Genomic DNA, 26868 nt, shown 5'->3' on the forward strand with positions numbered 1-26868 from the left:
TATTCTCCAAGTGAAACTTGACGCTGCTGAGCAAAGACACACCTCTTCCAGGGTGTTGTGCAAAGTTCAGCATTTTAACGTAGGACAGGAAATATGAAAAGAGCCGGGCAGAACCCAAACAGCACCGCCGGTTAGGCCGAGGCTCGCCAGCTCCAGCGGGGAAGCAGATCAAAGGGTTTGCTTCACTCATCCATCCACCCGTGATTTTCCAGTGCTTTGGAAGTTGCAGCTCCTTCGCTAACAGGTTTTAAAGGATTGGCATTGCTGTTTCCCCCTGGAGCAGCTCTGCAGAGGGATTTTTTCCCTCCCTTCTTCTCTCTCATGCTTTATTTCCTGACTCCACAGTAGGATGGGTCAGTTGCAAAAGATTCTCATTCCCTTTTTGGGATTGGTTTTGGCCTTCTGGTTTTATTCTGCGAGGGAGAATTTCAAACCGGGTAAGTATTAAAAGTGAATCTGTCTTTAAGGAAAAAATACTAAAAGCCATGTTTGAGTGTTTTGCATAGAAACTGTGCAGCGCTTGGACCAAACCATGTCTGAGCCTTTGTGTGGTCGCTGATACTGGAAAGTTGTTTCAAAAAAAAGATTGGAAACCAAACTGAGCAAGTAATATGCAGAAATACTTCCTGAGGGAGCAGGTGAGCCAAGGGGTCTGAGATGGAGAGGGGTCTGAGACGGAGAGGCTCTGAGCACTCCATTTTCCAGTGTATAGCAGAAGAATTTATAAACATGACTTCTACAGGTTGGATTGCAAGTTTTGAAGCATGCACTTAGTCCATGATTTTTATTACAAAACAGTCAGGGCGTTTATAAACGGTGTCCTGACTTGTGGAAAAAACTGCTGAAAGATTCGAGCACCGTCCCTGTGTCACTGCATTCAGTGAGGAGCTGCAGCTGCTCCTCAGCGCTGCTTTTTCCAGCAGATGGAAGAGACGTCCTGGTACGGGACACTTTGCACTTGCAGGCTCACTTAGCTTCCAATTAACTACTTACCCTGAAGGCATTAAAGGGATTTTTTTTTCGGGTTTTTTTTTTATTATTTTAGTTTTAAATAGCATTTGGATAAATTAAATTCCTGTGCCTTGGTCCCCAGAGATGCTGAAAGGGAAGCGGGTGATTGTCACTGGAGCAAGCACTGGAATTGGAGAGCAGATGGCATATCACCTGGCACGGATGGGATCCCACATTTTGATCACAGCACGGACAGAAGCCAAGCTCCAGAAAGTAAATGGCAAGCTGAGCACTCACACATGCGTGTTCATAGCAGTGCACACACAAACATGTGAAGGCCAATCTCACACCACAGGTACATACATTAATATATGCACACGTAATTGCCGTGGCACACATACCAGATAGGTGGTTACGTTCATGGGGATGCATCCTTGTGCTGCCTGGGGCTTCCACATGCACAGAAGTCCCTCTCCTACAGATGCACGCACTCTGTGTAGCACATAGAGGTTATTTGAACTTGCACGGTTATGTACACATACCCCCATACACACAGGCTCCCTCAGTGCACACACCCACCCTCATTCCACTGCAGTGATATACAGGCTCCTGCTCACCCTGCACGCACGCAACTCCAGCACAGACCGCATGGATAAAGAGCCAGACTGCCTTGGGTAACGCATTCACCAAAGGAAGAATTTTTCAGGCTCCCTTTGAAGCTTAAAAGGCTCCAAACATGCTCCAAAAACTCCAAACCACTTTTCTAAGGCAGGGACACATCACAGGGAGCACAGATGCTCTTGCTGCCCGGGGCAGGGAAGGGGGTTTCTGACATGTGGTGTTGGTGTGGCAGGTGGCGGAGCGGTGCCGGGAGCTGGGGGCAGCCTCTGCGCGGTACATCAGCGGCACCATGGAGGACATGGCCTTCGCCGAGCACGTGGTGAAGGAGGCAGAGACCTCGCTGGGTACGTTTACAGCCTGCTTGCTGCAAGCGACAGCAGAACATCACTTCTTACCTTGGCCATGCTGCTTTTTGCCATGCACCCACTAAAAAAAAAAAAAACCAAAACAAAAAACAACACAGGAGACATGGAGATGGGGAAGATTTGTCCCCAGTTCTGCCCAGCTTCATCACTCCAGCTCAAACTGAACTGCGCTCCCGATTTCAGCGCTGTGCCCTCATAACATCCTGTTACAGTACCATAATCCTGGATTTCATCACCCCAAGCTACTGCGGTCTGAAACCGTCCATCAGGCCCCTTGCAGCCTCGCTATTGTGGGCATGGGTCACGGCTGCGGAAACATAGTGTCTCAGCTCTGCATGGAGCGCTCCCTCCCCCACCCCAGGCCCACAGACAGCCCAAGGGTGATTGCTCTTGTGCCATGGTGGTTTTGTATTGAGCCAAAAAATAAAACCACAGCAAAATTTTTACTGGCAGCCACCATCCGGACTATAGCCCTACTCCAGAGAAGACAGGCCACAGCTCTGACCCAAAAACCTGATTTCTTTCGATTATGTGTATTCTGCTCCCCGGAAAGGCTCCGTTTTGCTGGTTGCAGCCCTCTCCCGCCCAGCACTAACACCTGTTCCTCTGCTTGCAGGAGGCCTTGACATGCTGATTCTTAATCATGTTGGCACGTCGTACTTCGATTATTTTAACGGGGATGTTGGGCACGTACGAAAGCTCCTGGAGATCAACTTCCTCAGCTACGTGGCCATGACCGTGTCTGCGCTGCCCATGCTGAAGGAGAGCGAGGGCAGCATCGTAGTTGTTTCATCCATGGCAGGTGAGTGGGAAGTGAGGTGGGTGACATGGGATTCAGTCAAAAGGCACCATGGGCTGATTTTCAGAAGTAGCATGCAGAGACACCAGGCATCCTAAAGGAGCCGTAACTGCTTAATACACTCAAAAAGAAAAAACAAACCACACACACGCGGGGAAAAAAAAAAAAAAGAAAAAAAAGGAAAAAAAGAAAGAAACCATCGAGATCTTTTTTTTGTATTTTCTTGATGGAATTTGTTCTCTGATAGAATCCAATTGCGCCAGCTTGCTTTCTGACCAGCCCTGTAATTAAACCCCACACCCTGGTGTCAGGCTCATTATAGCAGCAGAGCTCATATACCCCCTATTTTATGGAGAAAAGTGGAAATGCAGTAATTTCTCACTGCGTTGGTTCTCTGACAATCTTGGTTTGGTAGGTCAAGTTCCTGCTAATATTTGTGGAGTGAGTTAGACTGATTCTATTCACAAAAACATGACTCTGTTTGAATAAATTTCCCTTCAGTCAGGAAACTAAATTACTAACAGATGTCCCCACTCACAGCTGGTATTTTAGTCTTCTGATGATCAGCTTAGCTCAGTGTCCAGAGACAAGAACTCAAACTTTGCTCCATCTCTCCCCTCTGAGGGTTTCATAGTTACTGCGGGTTGCTTGTACCCTGAGCAGAGACATGAGCCATGGGTGTTAAGGCCTTAAGACCTTAAAAGAGCCAGAGGCTGAGGGGAACATTTGTGGTGCTGCTGTTCAGGTGCCAGGATGATATTGCACCAACAGCAAAGTCCCTTTGGGGTAAAATACTTTATCTGACGATGGGCAAAACAGAGGTTCAGGCAGAGCAGCTTTCTGTGCTGTAACAGAACTTCACTCTGTGTCCAGGTAAAGTCGGGTTTCCCTTTACGGTCCCCTACTCTGCAACTAAGTTTGCCTTGGACGGATTTTTCAGCTCACTGAGGCAGGAATTCAGCATTCAGAGCGTTAATGTTTCCATCACGCTCTGCATCCTTGGCTTCATCGATACTGGTAAGATCAGTGCTGTTTGATCCGGCTGATCAGGAGCTGAGCATCACCTTCTCAGTTTCTAATCCCACCTTTCGCCTCCCTCTGCCACCAGCTCTCCCCTTTTACCTGCGCTGCTGCTTTCCCTCCAGCCCTGCTGTGGTGTGAGTGCATGCAAAAACCCTCCACTCTCTGGGGGGTCCACCTCTCTTCCACCAAAAAACAGTCTCAAAACTCACTTCTTTCCCCACGCTACATTAAACCAGCCACTGCATACCGGCCGGCACAGTGTAACGTTCCATGAGCCCGCATGGATGTGCCAGCCACCTCTCTCCCGTTAATCCCACCTATTGATGCGACAAGAAGGTACGGGGATGCGGCGTGGGCGGCTGGAAGCGTTCTGCGGGCGCTGGGCTCAACCCCACAAGCGACCCCCCCCCCCCCCCCCAACCCCCGTACCGATACACCCGGTTTCCACAAGACATTTCCCCAGCCCCGCTTCTCCCCGCTTCCCCATGCGCACGCCGGCCTCCCTCCGCCCCGCCGCTGGCTCTTCACCCCCAGCCAGGCTGAGGACCAGCATCCCGGGGGGAGCAGGAACATTCCGGGGCGAGCAGGAACATGCATCCCGAGGGGGAGCAGAGCATCTCCCGGGCGGGGGGGGGGGGGGAGCATCCCCGGCTGACGCCGTTCCGCTCCCGCGCAGAGAACGCGGTGCGCGCAGCCGCGCACCGGCTGCTGGTGCCGCCGGCGCCGCGGGAGGAGTGCGCGCTGGAGATCCTCAAGGGCGGAGCGCTGCGCCGCCGGGAGCTCTACTACCGCTACGGCTCCACGCGGCTCCCGCTGCTCCTGCGGGACTGGGCCGCCGAGCTGCTGGACTACCTGGTCAGGAGCCGCTACCGCCTGGACAGCGCGGAGAAGAATTAGCGCTGTCCCCCCCGCCCCCCCCCGGCACCGCCCGGCTTAACGGAGCGGCCCTCACCGGCGGCTCGGGAGGGTTCCCCGGTGCAACACCCTCCTCTGCCGGCGGGGACGGCGCTTGCAGCCGCCTCACCTCGCGCGGTGGGACGGGGTGTCCCGTGTGCCCCCCCGCGCAGCCTCTGCTTGCGCTTTCGGAAGGAGGGGTGCACTTGGAAGCAGACGCGGCACCCCCGAGGGGGCGGCTCGGGGCGGGGGGGATCCCCTGCATCTGCAGCATCCCACCTGGTTAGACCCATTCCCTTCCCCACACTAGGGAAAACGTAGGCACAAACTACTCAGTCAATAAAATTTACTAACAGTTCTGTGTGTTCTGTGGGGGTTTTTTATCCCCGTTTTCTCCACTACCGAAAGCTGCTGCGAGTAACTCCACTTTGACAGGAAAGCCTTACAATAGTCCTTCATTATTTTAGGAATAACCGTCTTTTAGCCTATTTTTTTTTAATGGCTCAATTAAATGCAAATTTTACCCCCAGCAAAACTTCCCAAACTTGGTAGACAGTTTCTTACACAAACATCATAACTGGAAAATGCCTTCTAGATGCACAGAGCTGCTGAACTGCTACCCTAAGCCGAGCGCTCGGGCACCAGGAGCCACGCACACTGAGCGCCAAAGCAAAGGCCAAGCCCGCAGCGAGCCCTGCACTGCTTCCCCGACTGGCAGCACTGCCCTAGCTGATGCAGTTACATCTACCACGGTCCTGGCCATCCCAGCACCAATTACAAAACCTCCCCCAACCCTTCCCGCTGAAGCGCTCCTCGGGACAGTTTCCCCCTCACTTTCTAAAGAAAATCAGGAACCGGCATTTCTGTTCTCCTTACGCCAGGATCGCCTACACAAACCAGTGCACACAGAGTAGGTTTTGCCCTTTAAACTTTCTCTTTCAGAAAGTTATTTGCAAACCCGTTCACCATATGCCCAAGCAGATGCTGAGCAGTGTGACACTCAACCCTTACGAAAGCTAAAGATCTTTATTATTCACCTGCTTGGCTCTTTTACTGCCTTTTGCAATCGGTGGATTCCTCAAGACAAGAGTGCAACGTTTGAGGTATAAAACAAACCCAACAAACTCTCAGTGTTACACCAATGGCGATACCATGCAGGATAAGCCAAGAGTACCAGTAAGGTCTAAAACCACAAACTTTGCCAGCCCTGCTCTCTAGATTTTCACATTAACCTGTACCACAGTGATACTGCTGATCAATAAACCCTTGCAGCAGCCTGCGAGGAAGGGAAGCGTTGCCTCTGTTTGAGAAGTGGAATGGAGAGAGAGGGAAGGACATCCATCCCGTGGAGGTCTGCACTGAGGGGACGCAGGTGTCCCAGCCCCAAAGGCTGGCACTGAACAACACGCCCACCGCTCTATGGAGCTAGAAGCTTTTCAGTGCCTTAAGAAACCACACCTGAAAGTCCTGGCAGGACAAGGGTGCAAGGGACAGCCTAAAGTCCAAAGCGACACTCTCTGTTAGGTTAATGTTTGCTAAATCACAGGAAGCACAAAGAAAAGGTCCAACAGATACAGCAAACTTGTGCAAGATAAGAACCCGTGCAAAACTGCAATCACTCCCAGCCCCGTTCACCACCCACAGCCAGAGCCACGGAGCCTGTTGCTCCTGCCTGTACTGCTGCAGAGGGATGGGGCTGCTCCTGAAGTTTTTCATTCCCTTGCTGGGACTGGTACTGGCCTTTTATTTTTATTCAGCACCCGAGAATTTCAATGAAGGTAAGTCATTGGAAAAAGATGCTTTAAAACCACTGGCAGCAAGGCTGCTGCCAGAGCGGCAGTGTGTGCCCACGCAGGAGCGCGCAGGCCGTTTGAAGGGCCTTTCATAGCACAGCTGGAAAAGCCAAGGCACGGGGGGCAGGGGGCTGAGGGCTCGGAGGGGAGTTCAGGCAGCTCCTGGGACAAGGGGTCAGAGCACCCTGTGCTGCACGGGAAACCTCACAGGATTATACTGGATCTGCTGGGACACACGGTGTCTGATCCAGTAGATGATGCATTTTGGAAATTATTCAGCCTGGAGCAGAGAAGGCTCCGGGGAGAGCTTAGAGCAACTTGCAGTGCCTGAAGGGGCTGACAAGAAAGCTGGGCAGGGGCTTTTTACAAGAGCATGCAGCGACAGGACAAGGGGAATGGCTATAAACTGAAAGAGGGGAGATTTAGATTAGATATAGGGAAGAAATTCTTTGCTGTGAGGGTGACGAGGTGCTGGCACAGGGTGCCCAGAGCCGCTGTGGGTGCCCCATCCCTGGAAGGGTTCAAGGCCAGGTTGGACGGGGCTGGGAGCAACCTGGGCTGGTGGCAGGTGTCCCTGCCCGTGGCAGGGGGTGGGAACCAGATGGTCTGTCAGGTCCCTTCCAACCCAAACCATTTGATGATTCTATGAAATACAGAATTTTCCACTTTAAACATTTAATACTTTTATTACCCAACTCTCGCCATTTCCTAAAGCTGCTCCCAGACCAGGCTGGGTGCAAAGCTCAAGCCTCACACGTGCTCCCCACCAAACCGGGATTAACAACCGGGCTCCGGTCAGGGTCTGCATGAGCAGCGCACACTGCAGCAGGGCAGTGGTGCTGCCTGCAGCTCCCTGCACCTGAAGGCGAGGGGCAAAGAGCTGCGGTACCTGCATGCGGGGTGATGGTGTGGGCTATGCCAGCTCTGAGCTCTGCATCCTCCTCTCCAGAGATGCTGCGGGGAAAACGAGTGATCGTGACCGGAGCCAGCAGTGGCATCGGGGAGCAGATGGCATATCACTTGGCACGCATGGAGGCCCACCTACTGCTCACGGCACGGACGGAGGCCAAGCTGCAGAAAGTAAATGGCAAGCAGAGTGTGCCAGGCTGGCAAAACACATTTGCAATCCAGAACCCCACAGGCAGGCAGAATGCAGATATTCACCTTGGCCCAGGCATGCAGAGATGCCAGATACCCTACAGATCCACCACAGCATTTCCCCAGCATGAGCCTGTTTGAACACACACAGAGCCCACTGCAACAAATTGCGTATTCAATGCTAACAGCATGGCATTTCTTTCTCCGCAGTCTTCAGCTATGAATTCTGCCACCACCAAAGACAACACTAGTCTGCCCAAGTCCTGGTCTGCTCAGCCCTTGCCCTTTCTTAAAGCCTGAACCGTTTTTGCATCCCGTATACAACAGAATCCAAATTAAGCAATCACATTCCTATTTATAAATATTAAATATTTGGCTCAGATGTGCCATCGTCTAAGTCTGCAGCCAGAAACATTTCTCTGAGCAATGTGCCTCCTCCCGTGAAGGGAGACGGGTTTCCAGTGGGACAGAGAGATGCACTGCCCATCTGCCCCAAGACAGCCTCAGCCTTCGTGGGATGGGGGGGTCTGCGGAGGGGAGTCCACTGCCAACACCGCTCTCGCTGTCACTGCAGGTTGTGGAGCGGTGCCTCCAGCTGGGCGCCGCGTCTGCCCGCTATGTGAGTGGCTCTATGGAGGACACCGCATTCCCCGAGGTGGTGGTGAGGGAGGCTGAGAACACCTGGGGTAGGTGGCGGGGAGCTGCCCCTCCTCACTCCCCAGCACACCCCGTGCTACGTTGTGGGGCCATCCTGGCCACCAAGAAGCTGCTTTGGTTTGAGATGCTGGTTGCCAATAGCAAACATGCTCTGCTTGCAGGAGGCCTCGATATGCTCATCCTAAATCACATCGGTTACTCCTACTTCAGCTACTTCAACGGGGATGTTGGGCATGTACGAAAGCTCCTGGAGATCAACTTCCTCAGCTACGTGGCCATGACCGTGTCTGCGCTGCCCATGCTGAAGGAGAGCGAGGGCAGCATCGTAGTTGTTTCATCCGTGGCAGGTGAGCACACAAGGCGCCAGGCGCTCCCCGCCCGCATCCCTTCCTCTGCCTGCAAGGGATCCCTGCTGCGGCTCTTCTTCAAAGACAGAATAAGGACCATAAGGCAGACAGCCACCCCGCTGGGAGTCAGGATCAGTGTAAGGTATCCCAGATGCACAGTTTGAGTCCTCTGGGCCATTTATATTCTATGCCCTGTCCTGCTAGTCTCTTTGCACCCACTAATCACCTTCGTGCATTGGAGTCAACGGTACACCACAGCAGGTTATTTTATGTGCGTGGCCACAGATTACACACACATTTGCTATACGTGGGTATGCACGCAGGAATACAAGAACAGAATCACCCACAACTGAAGGTACTTTATGCCACTGTATGCCATATGTTACATTTTAAACATTCCTGCATTTGTTTATTTCTCTCAAGCATTTGTGACAGCTTACTGTGTCACCCTAAATCACAATATTATAGTTACTTGAAGGGCAAGAGGAACAGAGAGCCATGCAGCTCGACACCTGCCCAGTACACAAACCCCAACTTTGTGTCCCTGCTCCAGGTAAAATTGGCTCCCCATTTGCTGCTCCCTACTCTGCAACAAAGTTCGCCTTAGATGGATTTTTCAGCTCCTTGCGACATGAATTCATCACAGACCAGGTCAATGTCTCCATCACACTCTGCATCCTGGGCTACATCGACACAGGTAAGCTTGGCATCACTGGGGCCTCGCAACTCCGTGCATTTCAGACAGGGCTGAGCCCACCAGCCACCCTCCGGCCCTGGGCTGCTCAGCACACTGCTTCCCACCGCTGCTGGACCCTCAGCCTGCAGTGGCTGGGCAATCGTGGAAACGGGACCTCCGCTCCTTAAAAGTGTGGCCCGAGACCTTTGACTCTGCTATCCTTGAAGTAAACCCAGGGGAGGTGGGGATTCCATCCAGTGTCACTCAAGAGGTGAAAGGAATGGGAAGGATATCGCCATAATTGTTATTGAACTATTCTAAGCCTCGTTAAGTAGGTCTGGTCCCCAGAGTTTGTCAGAGGAAGCTACAGACACCCCGACTAGGCTGGTGGTGCCTGTGGCAGCCCCTCCATCTGACACTGCTCCTTCCCTCCCTGTCCTCCCATCCCTGCAGAGAACGCTGTCCGAGCAGTCTCGCACGCCATCCGGGGCACACCAGCGCCGAAGGAGGAGTGCGCGCTTGAGATCATCAAGAGCGGGACGCTGCGCCAGCGGGAGCTGCACTACCCGTCCTCAGCGGTGAGCAGCCTGCTCCTCCTTCATGCCATAGCCCCCGACTTCCTTGACTCCTTCATCAGGAGCAACTATAAGGTGGAAAACATCAAAAGAACATAGCTACCGGGGCAGCGAGCACGCCAGGACACCTTGTGCCAGGCACGAGGGAACTGGGTTTTAATCCAGCTATTCCAGCGCCCTTTTCCACATCACTGGGGCAGCCCCATGCTGATGCACCCTGGCAGCCTGAGACGGGATGCACCAGAAGACTACAACACACAGCATGAAAACATCCTTTTTAGTAACAAACTCTTGCAACTGGCTTTTTCCAACCAAGACGCACTTCAGAGAAGCTCCAGGTGGCAGGATCTGCTGCCAGTGTCCTGCTCACCAGCCGGAACCACTCCCCCATCGAAAGCCACGGCAGCAGTGGTGCTGAGCGCTGCAGGAGGCGAGCTGAGCCGTGGCCCAGAACAAGGATTAGGGCCAGCAGCACAAACCACCCAAAGCTACAAGAGGGCCTTTGAAACGGGGATTATTTTTTTTTTTTGGTCATGTATCCCTTTCTAGGCTGGTCTTTGAAAAAAATAAATTCTGTATTATTTTACAAGATCTCTGCTTTTACTTACATTCCTCTTCCATGCAAACAGGCATAGAGCCCTTATCAGCGCCCAGCTGGTTAAACCAACCTCCCTGCATGATTTGCATTAACGCTGCTTTCACTTCCTAAAGACCTTAATGAATTTCTGCCATACATGACCTCTCCTCAGCTGCCGATACACACTTTTTTTCCTTTCCAATCTGCAAGAAGCCTTAAAATAATAGCATTACTGTACTTCCCTAAGTCTGGATTTCTCTACCCCAAAGCAGCTCGGGGAGACTCCGTCACCAAGTGCCACAAGCAGCTCTGCGAACCAGCGCTCAACCTCCGCCTGTTGGAGACTAGTAAAGGCAGATGGCCCAAAAGATAACTGCTAGCTCTGCGTAGAGAGAAGCTAGACACCTTGGGGTCCCAGGATACCCCGAATCCCCTGCGAGGCAGGCCCCTGCGCCCCGCAGCCGGGCTGTCAGCAGAGACAGGAACCGGGGCTCGGCTGCGGCTGCAACGTTTCCTGTTTTACAGAGCAAGAAAAAGAGTGAGAGCAGCAAAATGAGGTGGTTGGCGTGAAGATGACAGTTGGAGCGTGTTCGTGCCTGATAACCCCTGGCTCCTCCACTGCGCTCACAGGGTAGGACGGGACCCCTCGGGCCAGGTAAGTGCCCGCAGCGCTGGGGCTGGCGAGGGGTAGAGGGGCGCAGAGGCTGCCGCGCCCAAGGCAGCAGCACCCACCTTTTTCCCCTCTTTTTTCACCCCGCTTTCAGCCGACAGGATTGACACCAGGAGGTTGTAACATGAACCAGCAAGAAGTATTTTTTTTTTTTTTTGTTTGTTTCCCTTGAAGCGAGAAGCGCAACAGCTTGGCAAGCAAAGATAAAGGACATGTTTTTTAATTAGAGAGGGTAGTTTGGGGTAACAGAAGGCGGAAATAGAGTATTAGCTTGTCAAGAAGGCCTCAACAGTTTGCTCAGCTTGGGGTGAGTAATGGACTGTGTATTTCTTTAAGCCTTACCTTCCTTTAAAGCACATTTTTTGGTTAACTGAGGCTATTACAACAGCTGCTCTTGGGACAGGCTGGGCAGCCAGAGGCAGTGCAGGTGGGAGAGGGGCTCAGCTATTCCCAACAGGACAAGCTGGATGAGTGGGAAGCGAGCAGGACATCCGAGTCTGGGATTGAACATGCAATTGAACAGTTTCTAAAATTAAGAAAAAATTGGTTGAAAAATGCTTTTCAAGCGCCCTGAAGAGTTTGGAGAAGTTTCACTGCAGATACAAGCTACAGATTTCATACCCAGCTTCAAGGGAGCACGTTGCGGGCTGTTGGCATACATCCAACCTGCATTTCTCTGCGTGAAGCTGTTGGCCAGACCTTGCCTTGCCTGTCGGGCCAAGGAAAGCACGTGTGCTCCAAAAGGAAAGGGATCCTTATGGTACGGACACGAAAGCTGCACAGGAACAACTTGCTCAGCCTTTTATACCCCTCTAGCTGTAAGCACATCACAATAAGAAACACCTGAATAATGAAATAATTTTGGGATCCTTCAGAAAAATTAAGCTAAAATTAGAGCTGCTTCAGAAACTATTCAAAGAGGAGAATATTCAAATAAAAATGAACAGAAGTGCAGTGCCATGCTTCAGGGGTCTCAAAGCCTCCACCCCCGTGGAGCAGCGCCGGGAGCAGTGTCCTGGCAGGGGGGGTTGCAGGCACCTTCCCTGCCCAGAGCAAGAGCTGACGGCCCAAAAGTGCCACTCCCCTTCCAAAGGGAGCCCCTGCAGCGAAGAGGTGCACTAGTGATGAGCTTTGAGTACACCAGAGCCAGCACAAGGACAATAAAAAGAATTATGGAGCAGATTTTAACGCAGACTAAAAAGCACGGAAGTATTATGTAAATGGGGTTTACTTGTTCCCATTTTTTTTTCCATTAGACTCAACAACTTCCTAATTGCTCGAGACCGAATGAGACCAATGAAGTTTTGGCGGTTTTGTTTGACACTGGAGAATATTTAACCTGCAGTTTGAGACAAAATTCCGCCCCCCTCTTCCTACATTAACATGATTTACTAAATATGAGAAAAGCCCCACAACAGACACGGCCACAGCAGCTCCCAGGCCGAGACCCCTGGGGCTTGGCACCCGCTGAGAAATGCTCATGGGATATGCACGGGGGTGACGAGCCTCTTCCCTGCCGATGGGGTAAAGGAAGAGAAGGGGACAGGGCTTTTGCTCAAGGGGAGGAAAGAAGAGGAGCAGTCATGAGAAGTTATTGCTCAGCTTTCTCTTAGACTGATGCAGAGGCAAAGGCCCCGATACACTCAATATGACCAAAGTACAGTAAAAACCAATGCACTGGCAGCTTGCAGCTGTGCAGAGGGAGGGAGGCGGTTTCATATCTATGCCCTGTCATGCACACAGACAGTGGAGCAGTGCTGAAACGGAGGAGCTCCTCCTTTGGCCAGGCCACAGAAACAGAGGCAGAATTCGTGCCCAAGGCAACCTGGTACCATTGAGAGCCTGTGCCCCCAGTTCTTGAGCACAGCTTAACGATGAATTAATCCCAAATCGCAATGATCAGTCACCGCTCTTGTATTTGCAGTGAAGGGACCAAGTCACAGCTTGGCTAACGCAGACCCAGGGCTGCAGCCCGTAGGGCGGGCAAGCAGAGGGTCAAGTGGTACACAGCACCTGACCCAAGAGCTGGGGAGGGAGGGAGCAACCAGGAGAAAAGCACTTTGCAGCTGTGGCCGTCAGAGAGCAGGTGTGCTCAGACCTGCAGGGACTTTGCCAGGCAGTCCATTAAAAAAATGCAACCAACCAACCAACCCCACCAAAAAAACCCACCCAACCCCTACAACACTACAAGGTTTCCATTGCTCCAGATCTCTGTCGGCACACAGAAAAGGCAGCTACTACTAAGAAATAAAATGCAACTGCTTGAAGAGTAAGTCACACCACAGCACCACTATATTTGGGCCCATCAAAAAAAACCCCAAAAACAAAAAAACCCACACCCGGGCAAAAGAAAAACACACTTAGAAGAAGTTTACTGCAGAAATAGCAGCTATCTTTCTTCCTGGGTTTTATGTTGCCTAAAGAGCTCTAGAAGTATGCACAAAAGAATTTGTTTGAACAACAGATGGATTTTATTTTATTAGGAAAGGAATTCTCTCAGGGGAAGCAGTGGAAGCATCATTGCTTGGTAATCAGGCCAGCTTCATGAGGTTGTGTTAACTGTTGGAAATTCTGTTCTCAGCACCCCCTGGGTCAGCAGCCACCCGAGGGATGCGCAGGCGCAGTGTGGTGTGTTTTACACACAAGTTCACAGACAACAGATTTCTCCAGGAGCATCACTTGCATCCACTGCACGAGACTCCAGGATCAGTGTCCAATACTGCACATTCACTTAATCTTAGAAATAACTAGTTTTCACTCAGATCGCGTCTTTTCCCTTGGTTTCATCAGGGCAGAGGACCCCAGAGCAAAAGAGGGGGCGTCTCACCAGTAGATCTGCACCCAACATGATCAGCCAGCCTGAGAAGGCACGGCTGCAGCACAGGCGCCCGAGCGAGAGCTACGATGAGAAGTGCGAGCGGCGGCATGAGTTGCGGGAGACCCTGCGACGGCGAAACAATGTGACAACCTGCCGGCGCCTCGGGAGGGGAGTGGAGGAACCGTTGCAGAGTCCTCGGGAAAAGGAATTCCTGAGAAGGAGAAACCTGGCAAGCGATGCTGGAAAGACACTGCTGGGACGCGAGCCTAAAGCATGCATCCCGCTGGACCCCTCCTCACAGGTGGAGTCAAGACCACCCGACCTGCTCCAGGTAACGCCCGCCCCCGGAGCACAGCTCACTGCTCTGCCTGCTCCAGCTAGCACCCACTAAAGCATCCACAACCTGTCCAACGATCGCAACAGCATTGGGATCCAAACACAGTACAGCCAGTAAGTGAGAATGCACAAACAAAAACGTGCATTTCCTTATAAACCGCAGAGCTGGGAACAGGTAAATGCTGTCACCTCACCCCCAGCATACTCCTCTCCTGTTTTCCAAACCCTGAACCAGACAAGAGATTTTCTGCCGTTTCTCCAAGTACAGCCCCACATCCTAGCCACTAGACTACAGTTTTGCACTTACACAAATTATTTTTACCCTTGAAAACTAAGCTCTAAACACCTGGCTTCCCTCCATCACCTTTGCTGTTAGCAGGAGGGGTGCAGGAATTTGGCAACTCCCTGGTACTCATTACCTACCCTGTGCTGCACAGCTAACACAGTAACCCAGAGGGCTCACCACCTCGAGTATCACCTATAGAATGATGCAGCGCAAAACACCCCAACCTGAGAGCCAAACAGATTTCCTTCCAAATTGGTATCCCCATGCAAAACAAACAATTTTCCCGGTACATTGCAAGTTCATCCTAGAGGCTTCACAAAGCTACGTGAGCAGGGATGGTGGAACGCGAGATGACTTAACACAGGCACACCCTCAAGCTCCCTTCGCAGCACAGGAGCGTGCACAGCAATTACCTGCCTCCTGTTGCCGCTTGGTTCACCGGGTTTAATCACCCGCTAGACAGCAGGAATCTGGAACAAGCATTTACATGCACACGGCCCATGCACGGCACCTTCCCCTGTTTGGTTTTGCAGAGGTAGCCAGGGGCAAGAGGCTGGGGGGCGTGCAGAGGGGCGAGGGGGTGAGCACTCTGCTCCCCAGCCCTGGGGGGAAGCGCTGCAGAACAGGTACCTCTGCTCCAAGGAGGCCAAAGAGTTAGCAGAGACCTGACCCAGGGACCCAGCCCACTGCCACCATGAGTCCTCAACTTTTCCAAAAACAGCTCAAGACACTTTGAGGAGGTTCCTTGTCCTGTTCTGGGGTGTGTGTGCCCCACCCCCACAGAAGCCAGCAGGTTTCCTCCACTTCCCCACAGAGCTCTAGAGCTGCTGCAGCAAAAGCAGCAGGTCCTCATGGATTTGCCATGGTTTCTTGGCATCTCCTGGATGTTTTTCACCCACAGGTCACTGCAGGTACAAAGCCTGGCCCAGCCACAGCCCCTTCCCCTCCATTCCTCTCCAGAATGGGCTGTGAGATGCTGACTCGCGCTTGCCCTCTTGTTCCAGCACCCATGGAGCTGCCCCACGTTCCTTCCTGCACACCCCCCGCTCAGCCTCAGTGTCCCCCTCGGCATTTCGGCAGAAGCTGTCCCCAGGCAAGGTGCCTCCATGAACACCCAAGGTAGGTGAGGGATGCTCGGGTTTCCCGGCACAGCAGCAGCTGCCACGTTTCCCTCCCACCTCTAAGCCTCCATCGAGCTGGTGGCTCCCCCCTAACACGAGCTCCCCTGTCAGCAGCCCCACACCTGTGCTAAGCTTTACCATCCTGGTTGGAGTTTCCCTTGCAGACTGCAGGTGTTAAGACTATTTTTCCTGTGGAGGAATAAACAAGCCCAGCTCACAGCTTAACCACCAGTGCTGCTGAGCAATGCTCTGCCCTACAACTTCCCTGTAAGCACCCCAGACTATTCAGGGGTCTGGGGGCTAGCTTCAGTCAGCAGGGTTACTTAACTTCTACTTCTCTGTCCATCTGAGCAGGACTCTGCCTCTTGTCCCTATTGCGCTACATTACTGGGCACTGTTTAAAGAACTGCTCTCCATCCTAGATGCAATGCCGTCTGAGAGCAGAGAGAGACACCCAAACAGAAGAACATCACGGCCCCTCAGACAGGGCAGGGATCATTCACGTCCTTTCGCTCTGCTTTCACAGGAACCCAGACCCTTACAAACCCAGGCGCAGGAGTGAAAGACTCAAGCCAGCAGACAGAGTAAGCCGGTCCTCCCCCAGCTCCCTGGGCTGTGAATTCAGATACCGCAGGGCAGCGGCCCCCGATGCCCAAACGCGCTTCACCCCAGCACCGGCTTTGGCTGGGCAAACACCTGCACTCTGCTGGGGCTGGGGGCGAGCAGCTGGTGTCCAGAGCCATGGACTGCTGCAAACCCCTGCATCCCCGTACTTCAGTAACACAATATTTTTTTTTTTTTTTAGTTGTGGAATAGCAGTTTTAAATAAGGTAAGGAAAATACAGATAACAACTAACCTTGAACTCCTGCAAATGAAATCAGTTTCTAAAATTTCTGACTGGGACACTGACTAGTGCTAAATTTCTATAGTTTCAAAAATAATGACACTGCTCCCATAGGAGAAAAAGGCACTCCTGTCCCATGGATATCAACTGTTCTCATTCAGTCCCTGCCCTGATTTGATACACTGCGTGGCAAAGATGCCATAACCCCAATGCTGTACGCTGCTGCAGAAAATATTTTTGCTTCCCTGGACAAAGCAAACGAATCCCCAGCAGGCTCTGCTCCTCCACCCAGACACAGCCTGTCAACTTCAGCTGTACTTCAAAATATTTGGATTTTGTAGCCAGCTCATAAAATGTTTCCAAACTGAAACAACCCCATCCTTTTCCAACATTTGCCCTTTCCCTTTCAGGAAATCGTGCAGCTGTCCAACTACCTGAAGGTAGGTACCAAATATGTGAAGTACCCACTGGGAAAACAGGTCTTGGGCAAGCACAGCAATACCTTGTTTTTAATTATTATTAACCAAATGGGTGTTACACACCAGATTTCAATGTGGCCAAGAAAACCTACAGATAAGCCACTGAATTCAAAGACCTGCCCGAAACCCCCCGAGTGGCCCAAGCCCTGGGCCCGAGCCAGAGGGGAGCAGAGGGTCCCCGCTGACCAGCTCTCTCTTCCCCACAGGAGGCCCTGCACCGCGAGCTGCTGCTCAAGCAGAAGATGGTAATTTTGCAGGAGCTTTTCTCCACGCTGCTGCAAGCATCAGAAAAATCCTGGCAGGTACCAGAGAGCTGCAGGAGGCAATTCCTGCTGGTGCTGGGGGGAGGTTTTGCCTCGATGGGAGGGGGCTTGTGTGCAGAAGCAGGAGCACCCCACATGTCTCCCCTCCTCGCTCGGAGCCAAGCTCTATCTCTGCCCAGCTTCGGTGCCTCTACAGGCATGGAAACGTTACAGGTTTTAAACGCAACGTTGTCACCTCACAGGGAAGACACCACGCAGAACCGTTCCCCACGAGAAGCTGTTTGCTCTGCCTCTTTCCTTGCTATCGCCTTTCCTTTTAGGGAGGGTTGAATATAAACTCAGAAGTTAGGGGGTCGCTTTGCTTGAAGTTTTCCCTTTTGTGCCCTAAAAATAGTTACAAAAGTACTTTGCTCTCAGATCAACAGGAAATGTAAAACCCGTTTCTCCTGTAAGGTTTGGGTTGTTTATACTCGCCTTTCCCACTTGTTCTTAAATAAAGAACAGAAGCATGTAAATGGAAGCAAATAATCAGAATAAACCCAAACAACCATCTTCCACCAAGTTTTCTTTCCTAGTCAAAACAAGTTTCAAGTATCTTGAACCAATTTATTTTTTCCTTCCCCCTCCCCCCCCTAAAAATTTTAGGTGCACCAAACCGGTGCACCCAAGTACTGGATGGGGGAAAAGGCAGACGGTTTCTTAACCTGAGCACACAACAGCTAACCCACCCGCCCAGCACACGCAGCTCCTGCCAAGCTGCCAGCCACCAGTGTGCTCCTCACTGGGATGCGCAGGGACATCCTCCGAACACACCACTGCCCCTGTCCCTTTCAGAGATGGGTCCTGGGCCCCAAACACAGGTCGAGGGACTCAGTACCACGATGCTCTCACACGCCTGCTTAGCCTTAAGTGCACTGTGGAATCATGGCCCTTCATCAACCTGTTTCCCTGCAGCTCAAAGAAAATCCTCTGGGCAGTGTTGAACAAGGACCAAGGGAAAAATTTTTTGTTATCAGGGGGTAAAATTAAGGTGATGCATTTTATGCAATATATATAGTGTTTTACAAAGGATTATTAAATCAAACATTAATTTAAAGTTCATTGTGCCATTAAAAAAGCAGTTTGAAAGTTCTGTTGGGGCAGAAAAGCGAATGATTGGGTGAGATAGTACAAAAAACTTGCGTTAGATGTTCTGTGGTTAGAAACTTCCGCCTTCGCTTGCTTCTTCAAATATAATATGAGCAGGAAAAAACACCCTGACACACTCTGCAGGAAGTAGCCATGAAACCTCAGATTAGAAACAGGTGGGTGCACTTTGCTTCTTGCTATCTCTGCTGCAGAAGAGAGACTTTGCTGCTGCATCTTGCATTCAGCCTTTTGGCAGACTAAAAATTAACTTGCCGCTGGCAATGGAGACAACAGGGCAAGCAAGGCAGCTGCTGTCTGCTCGGAGGGAGTCTCCTGGTAGCTGCGGGCAGGGGCAAGGGGCTGCTCCAGGAGGTGCTGGCAAGGGGAGGTATGGACAGGTCCTATACCTTAACCCTGTGCTGTGGAAACTGAGGCTTGGTTGCCCACTTGCAGGCTGAGGCAAGATGCTGAATGTTTGTTGCAGCAGCTTTTTAATCCTTTCTAATATTTTGGGTTTCAAAGAAATGCTATTGCACACATGTGAACGCTACGGCAGTAGCTCTTGAAACAGCCCCAGAGTAATTTTTGAGGCGCTGCTTGTGTTCATGGGTGCTTCTGTCTTGATGGAGCAAGTGAATACTCCGCAGGAGGACGGCGGTGTCATTAAACTGAAGGGATAAAGCATTCAGTTCCTCCCCCCTCCCATGATTTTACTTCTGGGTTAGGGAGACCTTCCTACTACAGGTCTGTACCTTAAATCCCCCATCTGTGGTAAAATTTGCTTAGTTGATTCAAAAAGGCAGCCAGATGAAGGAAGCTAAGTAAGTCTCGATTATAATTAAGAAGAGAACAGCTTGAAATTAATTACTCTTAATACAGAAGAAAATCGCTACTTTAATATATTATTCTTCCCCTCCTGACCTCTGAAGCTGAGCCTGACTTTTGGGAGTCCCTCGCAGCTCTGTAAAGTTTAAGCTCTTTGTCTTTTCCAGTGCATCGCTACTAGTTCTTTTTCTAGCGCCAGCATTGTGTTTGGGCAAACTGGAAGCCTTCCAGAAACAGCATTGATTGTTACTGCTTTAAACCAACTATTTAATATGATTAAGGGAAGGAGTATCAGAGAATTCACTGATCACAGAACAACCAAAACACTACGGCCGTCAGCCAAAACCAATTTAAAATACTTACATGGCACTTTAAATGACAGCAGTAGAGAAACGCAGAAGAGTTTGGGAGAGGTTTTGGAGCTGCCCATTCAGGTAACCTCTGACTCTCTGAAGGAGAGGGCTGCACAGGATTCAAATACTATATTTGCAAGAGTGGGCGTATTTTTGAGCACATTAGCCCTAGTCCCTTTCTCCGCCTTGCTTTAAAATCGGTGTCTTTGTGCGCTCCAGTGAGGCTCAGTGCAGGGATCCCCAGGTAGCGTTCAAACAGTGTCACCAGAGCCACTGCAAAGAGAGGAAAAGCTACCACCATCTGACAGTGGTGGCTGGCAGAGGGTTTTTTGCTGTTGTTTTGGTTGGTTGGTTTGGGGTTGGTTTGTTTGTTTGTTTTGGGTTTGGTTTTTTGTGGTTTTGTGGGGGTTTCTGTTTGGGGGGGTTGTGTGTGTGTTTTGGGGTTTTTTTATTTATTTATTTTGTTTGGGGTGGGGGGTGTTTGGGTTTTTGGGGGTTTTTTAAGCCACCCCTTTCATGTAGGTAATCTTCAATATAAGCGCTTGATCGAGATTTGCTCATAACTTTACTGGTCAGAAGCATAATTTCTTATCCCCTCCCACATATACGCACACATGCAGTCACTCCTCACTGCCATGCTGTTCTGCTAACAGCCCTAACAGACAGCTTATGCCATTTAGAGAAATCTTTACACTATATGTTTTTGCCAATTTATAAGCTGCATCTCCATGAAAGGAGTTCACCAGCACATTTCTGCTCTAAAGCGTAGGAAGGGCCCAGTGCTCTGTCGCCTTGTACTTTGCACAGTCATTTACATCTGTGCACAACAGCCGTAACGCCACCGCCATCCAACGTGAACCTTTGCAGAGAGCAGAATAAATTACACTGCAGAGGAAAAACTAGGCATAATATTTCATGTATGAAAATACTTCTCAAAACTCCACCTACTCTAAGAGGACAGAGCCTTCAGTTCTTTGTATCAACAACTGAACTGGGAAGATTTGGTCTTTGGGAACGTAAACTTCTGTGCAAATGTAAACAGTGCTAAGACGCCAGAGAATCTGGTTTTGCTTGGGTCTAACAGCCATTCCTGCAGCATCAAGGGGTTGTTTTCACAGGCTTGACTTCAAACAGCAGTAAGCTGAGAGGATACCAGCGTTCTCAGTACTGGTGGTGGAAAAACAGCCTACATGAACTCTTTGCTAGAAATTTTATCTGAATTTGCATGCAGTTTGGTTTCACAAAACCCAAGAAGCCTGACTAACACCGAGAGGAGATTATAATAAGGAAAATGAATCATCGCTGTTGTCCTCTATCCCCCTGCCCAACTGCTAGATGTTGCAATGCAGACCCAACCTATTTCCTAAGGGAACCAGCAAGACAAGACCTTAGCACCAGCTGGAGCTTTAGGCAAGGAGCGCTGCAAGGAGGAACCACCAGCCAGGGAAGAGGGCTGCACATGGGGACAGGCGGCAGCTAGGCTTCTGCCAGACCTGTCCAGACGAACCTGAAATCCCCTTGCTCTTAACTTCTCATCTCGCTGCACATACCTGCACCCAGCAACCAGTAGAACTGCCTCAGGAGAATTTTTCAATGCATAGAAGTTTTACTTCCCCCATATCCCATTTATTCTGAGATGGTGAAGGTTTATTTGAGCTCTGAGCATTGAAAAGACTTTGACCACACTATTACAGATGGAGTGAGAAAGGGGATCAAAACCGCAAGCTAACAAAATACTGGGGTCTTATTGTATAGTTCATGATTCCACATATCAATTCAATTGTGTTTTTTCCCCAGGGTCAGCTGAATGAAGATAAACTAAAGTGTAAACTAAGGGCGCTTGAAAATCAGCTGCAGGCTTGCACCCAGGTAATGTCTGATTGACTGAGAAACAAACATGGGAGAATAAAGGCACCAAAATGAAATACCAAACCATGTAATTAGGTTGGGTCTCAGTTTCTAGAGCAATCTGATTAGATATGGATCTGAAAACGATTTTTCCTCTTTGCTGAAGCAATGCTATACAGCAAATCAGCAATAGCATTTACACACTCTGGATTTGCTAATCTTCAAATTTAGCAGGATTAGGAATACATCAGATGAGACCCTTCAAGTACTTTAATGCTTCCTTTCAAGAGTTACTCAAAGGAGTGTGTGAAGAAGATCCTGATAGAGATGGAGGACCAGAAGCAGACCTACGAGCAGAAGGCAAAAGAGGCTCTTCAGAAGATGCTGGAGGACAAACTCCAAACAGAGCAGCAGCTGCAAAACTCTCAGGTAAGCAACATGTTTTACACCTGGCTTTGCTTTAAGCAAGTCCCAACAGTGACAAAGAGCCCCCACATTTCAGGGAAAGGCAAGGACTAGCTTGTTATTAGCAACAAAGATGCAAAAATACCATTTTTTAGCTACTGAGCAAAGTCCAAAGCAGTTTAGTGATAACCTGGGCTCATTTTGTGAGCCACGCATCAGGTTATAAAACCAGCACACAACTGGGGAAATACACTGTTGTTTGACAGTTTTAACAGTAATCCCTTCTCCCTCCACCATCCCTTTGGCCCATCCTCTGCACTGCACACACAGAGGGAGTGACAAGCCACACACAGACATCTGGGGACAAGGTCTCCAGAGGTGCCTCCTCTGGAGATGCTCTTTCATATGAAAATGGATGTTCCCCAAGAGGTAGCCATTTGCTTTGACCTACAGGATAACTGGTATTTTTAGAAAAACAAGTAAATCTTATCCCAGATACTACCAGGCTTCTAAATCCTCCTGGCAGCACAGGAGCTCAGCCCCACAGCAAAGCCTCTGCCCACATTCGCTCTGGCCATCAGATGGCATCAGCCCCACGCGGGTTATCGTGGCCCTGATGCACAGGCAGCGATGCCCCAGCCCCGAGGATGGCTTTCAGGGCAGTCTGGCACAGTGCCACTCGGCCATGGGTCACAGCCCACCCGAGGGTCCTTGCCTTCTTCCCTAGAGAAGCCTGGCAGCGACGAGAGAGGACCTTGCCTTCTGGAAGGAGCACTACACTACGCTCAAAGCCGAAATGACCAAGGCGCACACCGAGCTGGAAAACAGCTTCCACGTTTTGCAAAGCGAACTGCAGGTACGCCAGTTCCCCGCAGGAACAGCATCCACGGGAGCTCACATTTTCCCATTTGCAAAGTAGGGAAGCCCCCAGGTTGAGATCACTAGATCATAAGTCCCTGTTGACCAAGCACAACTCGGTTCTCAGCTCGTGGCCACCTTTCCTTGCCAGACAGCTGGCTGGCCCACGGGCTGCCCAGGGCTGGGCTGATGCTGGGGCCCTTCTCGCCCCCAGCGAGCGGCCACGCAGAAGGAGCAGCTCCAGCAAGCTCTGCGCAGCCTGCAGAGTGAGCACACCGCGCTCCGTCAGCAAGCCAGCACCCTGCGGGAGGACAACCACCTCAAGGCCGAGCACATCAGCACCATCGAAGGTACTGTCTGCTGGGGATGGCGGGGGGCTCCATTCTCCAGACCAACAGAGTATATAACGAAATTACTCTTAAAGTCCTGGTGCAAAGCCAAGTACACACACACAGGCAGAAGGCTCGCTCTCTCTGAACGTACTGCACACCTCATCTTGCCAAGCAAGCTTCTGGTTTCCAAAGGGTTCCTAAAGTTGTTTCTAACTAGATTCAAGGACTTCAAAAAAAGTCAAGTGACTCTTCTAGAAGAAAGGATGGAATGGGAGACCTCAAAAAAAAAAAAAAATCAAAGAGGAGTCCTCAGCTTTGATGAGGACTTTTGCATCCTTATCAGACCCATCAAACCCAGCAATGCAAGCCCACTGGTGCCCCTTACTGTCTGAGGGGCTGCTGCCTGGTGCTAGGGATTACCAGCTTGTAAGTATCTGCTAATAGCTCCCAAAGCACCAATTCAGATAAAGGCAAGGAAACTCACACATACTTCACATGGCTATTTGAAAACACAAGGAAAAGTAAATGGGTGGTAGTTCTGTTTTCATAACAGGCCTCACACAAGCAGCTTTAAAATAAGCCATATATTAATAGAATGTAAGGCACACTAGAAACAGCTGCCAAAGCTGGAAAGGCAATTAACAGCTAAAAAAAATTTAAAAGATCACATCCCTTCCGAGAGGAAAGTTCAGTAATATCCACTCCATTTTACACACATATAGAAGGGGAAAGCTGCCATCCTTGCATAGAGATACACAGAGATTTACCCCAGCCTCGATTTTCCTTCCATTTCAGATAAATTGCAAAAAGAACAAAATCAGAAGGTAATGCTAGAGGCAACAATCAGCCACTTGCACGGTAAGTAACACAAAAGATGTGCAGAGTAAGAGGCCTGCATTAGCGATGCGGAAGATAACAAGCAGCTTTTTGCATTCACAGACTTGATAGAGAACCAGAGGAAGGAACAGAAGACCCTGGAGGCGGCGGTGCAAAGGCAAGGTCAGCACACTTTGTAACTCCCACCTAGCACTCTTCTCACTGGCCACGGGAACATTAGACCTGACTCTAGAAGAAGTCTGCATTGGTTTAGAATAAAGGATTATTTTAAAGCTGCACAAAGCAAGTTACTAGATTTTGCTAGTTAACATTAAAATGTAAGTGTATTTATGATGCAAACACTTTAAAAAAATAAATCGATTTAATTGCAAATTCTGCTTCAGTGGCTACACCCGGTTTTTTTCCAAACAAAATACATTCCAGTTTATAACTGCAATTACAGCTGTACTTGGGGGGGGGGGGGGGGGGGAAGTAATAAAAGGCATTTTAACTCTCCCTTCCCTCCATTTCTGGCAACTGCTTAGAAATATTGTTCTGAAGATGATTAACTTGCAGCTACAGCAGAGCCAGAACTGTGATAATTAACTCTGCTCCTGTGTCCTCTGCTGCGTGCATAGCACACAAATGTTATCTTTAAACTGCGCTGGGTAAACAAGATCTAAAGCAAACTCAAAGCCTGGACCTGTTTCTCATCAGAAGCCTGACTCTTTTCTAGACCAGGTTTTCACCACGCAGACCCCACCTCTCACTCCTGCCAAGGAAAAAACAGACACTCTATTAGAGCAGCCAGAGGAGGAGGGAGAAGAAAATCTGACGGATGAGATGCAGAAAAGGACATCCCAACTTACAGCAAAGGAGAACGAGGTGAGGAAGTCACTGAATCACAACTGGGACTGAGTTACCTGCCAGGGAGCGAGCTGCTGGTGCAAGTGCTCCAGCAGAAGCACAACACATCACGCAAAAGCTCCTGGAAGTAGCCTAAGCTTGCTATCTCCTGTAAGGATTCTCTCTGCTGAATTTTTATCCTGGTACCAGCCTTACCTAAACCCCTAATGTAGCATCTCCATGCAAGGGGAGGGCACCAGTAGCCTGGCACCCGGGGCCGTGGCAGTAGGGCCCTCCCCATACAAACCCATTTCTGCTCTCACAGACAGGAGTCAACAGTCTCACGGAGAAAAAGCTAAAGCCACGCTTTTAAGAGCTGAAACCCTGAGCACAAAGGAAGGAGAGGAGGAAAACAAAAGCCTTGCAAATAACAGGAAGGGACTACTAACAAAAGTAACGCCCTTCCAACCGGGCTGCAAAAAATTCAAGGCTTTCAGACCTCATACATGTTCTTTCCCATCTAACCATGCCTTCAGCCAACCAACAGCCCCGCAGTTCTTACAGCATTACTCAGCAAGGATTTACAAAAAAGGATTTATAACTTACTTTAGCAGAGCTTAGAGCCACATGGGAGAAGAGCTTGTCCTACTAACCCGTGCCAGTGAGTGCACCACCTACATCAAGCATCACCCAGTATCACCTGCGGAAGGGATTTTGTAAAGCACAATCACAGCAAAAGGGAACAGCTGGGTGTGGGGCAGCTGCCCCCGCGTTGGCCCTTGCCGCCTCCTTCCACAGCTGCTGCTCACGCACGAGGAAGGCAGCAGGGTCTCATGCTGCACGGCCCTTCAGGATAAAAGGTGCTCCCTGGGTTTTGTTGTGCAGCGCAATGAAGGCATCTGTCCCATGTCTTGGAGTGTTTAAAGGACTCTGCAATTGCTCTCACAGTTGGTGAAATGCATATTGAATTTCAGAATAAGAGGTAAACCCTGCCATGAGTTTGCACTCCACATCTTCTTCCTGACCTGCATGCTTCTACAGTCATAAAAATAATTATTGCTTCTTTCTCCCATGTGATGTGGAAGACGGCAACTAAGCCAAGCAGGTCATGGGATGGTAACAGACCAGGCATTGCCTTTGTCACCACATTCCCAGTAACACTGAGTTCTGCTCTGTCCCCTGTAGGTACACACGGACATACAGGTAGCAGAAGCGAAAATCCCCTGTTGCTGCAGCACCCATGCGCAGGCGAAGCGCTGCAGCTGCTGCGGGAGTCCCGCCAGTCTCGGTGTGTACAAAAGCGAGGGGATCCCTCCTGCTAACGGACCCTTGCTGTGCTTGCAGTGCGCAGAGCTGCGCTCCGAGCTGGAGGCCCTGAGCGAGGAGTACCGCTCCTGCCTGACCAGGCTGCGCCAGTGCCGGGATGAGCTCAACCGCTTCCAGAGCAAGCAGGGAAAGGTGGGAGGCGTTCCTCACCCCAGCTCTCAGTACTTTCAGACCGGGGCTGCAGATCGGTCTGGGAAAAATTCCCATTTATTTGTGCAGTGTGGAAAGATGAATGACATGTTTGCTTGGGATGAGAAGTTTCCTCTTCCCACTAATTTCCTAGTAACACTTGCTGCTTCTTGCAGAGACAGCACGGTCACTGGATCCCTCTCCTGGTGGCAATGATAGCAATGGCTATAGCCACCTTCCTCGCAAGTTACAGACCATGAAGTACCTTCTCAATGACTGACTTCACTGCAGGAACTGACTTGTGCTTCACCAACAGAAACGTGCCCTCGCTGCAGCGCACACTCTGCTGTTTTGTAGTTACATGTTTGGTTCATGTCCTGACCTGGTCTCACTCCAGACAAACCCCTGCGGCTCCAATAAAAGCTGGGAGATCACCCCTTCCCTCGGCTGCCTTAGTTACTTGGCTCCAGTTGAAGGTTGCGCTGCCAGTCCCTGTGTTGCTGAGGGACAAAGCCACTCCAGCTGCCGCTGCTGGGGCTCACGCGGGGCAGGAGGGAGGGGGCACCCCCTGCCCTTGGGATCCAGCCTCCCCCGTTTTCATGCCCAGCAGCTGAGAGGACTACAAAATTCTCTCCCTTTATTTATTGCCTCCCTAAATGGGAGGTATTTGACCCTGGGCCACCCCTACTGGTACCTGACAGCTCAGGGAGGCTTTTTAGCACAGCCCCCTCATACTCCCCCGCACACTACCTCTCCTGAGCAATTTTCCCAGTTCACCCTACTGTTCGTCTGGCCTGCCTCGTGGCCA

At 50.6% G+C, this 26868-nt stretch overlaps 3 protein-coding genes across 6 annotated transcripts; all 3 read left to right on the plus strand.

Annotated features, from left to right (window-relative positions):
* On the plus strand, positions 1-5011 carry LOC130159674 (11-beta-hydroxysteroid dehydrogenase 1-like). Of its 2 annotated transcripts, none has more exons than XM_056361526.1 (6): positions 1-437; positions 1094-1224; positions 1805-1916; positions 2554-2739; positions 3610-3753; positions 4436-5011. In XM_056361526.1, exons 1-6 carry the CDS (start codon positions 350-352, stop codon positions 4654-4656), a joined length of 882 nt encoding a protein of 293 aa, XP_056217501.1. In that variant the 5' UTR covers positions 1-349; the 3' UTR covers positions 4657-5011. The 2 variants fall into 2 exon arrangements, with proteins under 2 accessions (XP_056217501.1, XP_056217502.1); XM_056361527.1 differs by lacking the exon at positions 4436-5011 and adding an exon at positions 3845-4317.
* A 1227-nt stretch (positions 5012-6238) lies between these two features.
* On the plus strand, positions 6239-10390 carry LOC130159672 (11-beta-hydroxysteroid dehydrogenase 1-like). Its single transcript, XM_056361525.1, has 6 exons — positions 6239-6431; positions 7396-7526; positions 8119-8230; positions 8363-8548; positions 9102-9245; positions 9678-10390. The coding sequence occupies exons 1-6, from the start codon at positions 6344-6346 to the stop codon at positions 9896-9898; spliced, it is 882 nt and encodes a 293-aa protein (XP_056217500.1). The 5' UTR covers positions 6239-6343; the 3' UTR covers positions 9899-10390.
* Positions 10391-10539: 149 nt separating this feature from the next.
* On the plus strand, positions 10540-26501 carry TRAF3IP3 (TRAF3 interacting protein 3). 3 transcript variants are annotated; one of them, XM_056361521.1, is made up of 16 exons: positions 10540-11031; positions 13837-14195; positions 15491-15605; positions 16134-16191; positions 16413-16437; positions 16863-16892; positions 17138-17233; positions 21298-21369; positions 21637-21777; positions 22481-22609; positions 22826-22961; positions 23739-23801; positions 23883-23942; positions 24496-24644; positions 25791-26063; positions 26237-26501. In XM_056361521.1, exons 2-16 carry the CDS (start codon positions 13893-13895, stop codon positions 26318-26320), a joined length of 1734 nt encoding a protein of 577 aa, XP_056217496.1. In that variant the 5' UTR covers positions 10540-11031; positions 13837-13892; the 3' UTR covers positions 26321-26501. The 3 variants fall into 3 exon arrangements, with proteins under 3 accessions (XP_056217496.1, XP_056217498.1, XP_056217497.1); XM_056361523.1 differs by having other exon boundaries at positions 25950-26063; XM_056361522.1 differs by lacking the exon at positions 10540-11031 and adding an exon at positions 11141-11353.
* The last annotated feature ends 367 nt before the right edge of the window (positions 26502-26868 follow it).

This window comes from Falco biarmicus, chromosome 16, assembly GCF_023638135.1.
Source record: "Falco biarmicus isolate bFalBia1 chromosome 16, bFalBia1.pri, whole genome shotgun sequence".
Taxonomy (NCBI): domain Eukaryota; kingdom Metazoa; phylum Chordata; class Aves; order Falconiformes; family Falconidae; genus Falco; species Falco biarmicus.

What these genes read in the sequence shown, in the direction of transcription:
- TRAF3IP3 (XM_056361521.1), top strand. Translation starts at nt 13,893, where the DNA reads ATGATCAGCCAGCCTGAGAAGGCACGGCTGCAGCACAGGCGCCCGAGC. An exon ending in GACTCAAGCCAGCAGACAGA is followed by an intron (nt 16,192 to 16,412) that starts GTAAGCCGGTCC and finishes TTTTTTTTTTAG; the next exon opens with TTGTGGAATAGCAGTTTTAA. An exon ending in TCCAGAGCAAGCAGGGAAAG is followed by an intron (nt 26,064 to 26,236) that starts GTGGGAGGCGTT and finishes TGCTTCTTGCAG; the next exon opens with AGACAGCACGGTCACTGGAT.
- LOC130159672 (XM_056361525.1), top strand. Translation starts at nt 6,344, where the DNA reads ATGGGGCTGCTCCTGAAGTTTTTCATTCCCTTGCTGGGACTGGTACTG. An exon ending in CGGAGGCCAAGCTGCAGAAA is followed by an intron (nt 7,527 to 8,118) that starts GTAAATGGCAAG and finishes CTGTCACTGCAG; the next exon opens with GTTGTGGAGCGGTGCCTCCA. An exon ending in GGAGGCTGAGAACACCTGGG is followed by an intron (nt 8,231 to 8,362) that starts GTAGGTGGCGGG and finishes CTCTGCTTGCAG; the next exon opens with GAGGCCTCGATATGCTCATC.
- LOC130159674 (XM_056361526.1), top strand. Translation starts at nt 350, where the DNA reads ATGGGTCAGTTGCAAAAGATTCTCATTCCCTTTTTGGGATTGGTTTTG. An exon ending in GAGGGAGAATTTCAAACCGG is followed by an intron (nt 438 to 1,093) that starts GTAAGTATTAAA and finishes CTTGGTCCCCAG; the next exon opens with AGATGCTGAAAGGGAAGCGG. An exon ending in CAGAAGCCAAGCTCCAGAAA is followed by an intron (nt 1,225 to 1,804) that starts GTAAATGGCAAG and finishes TTGGTGTGGCAG; the next exon opens with GTGGCGGAGCGGTGCCGGGA.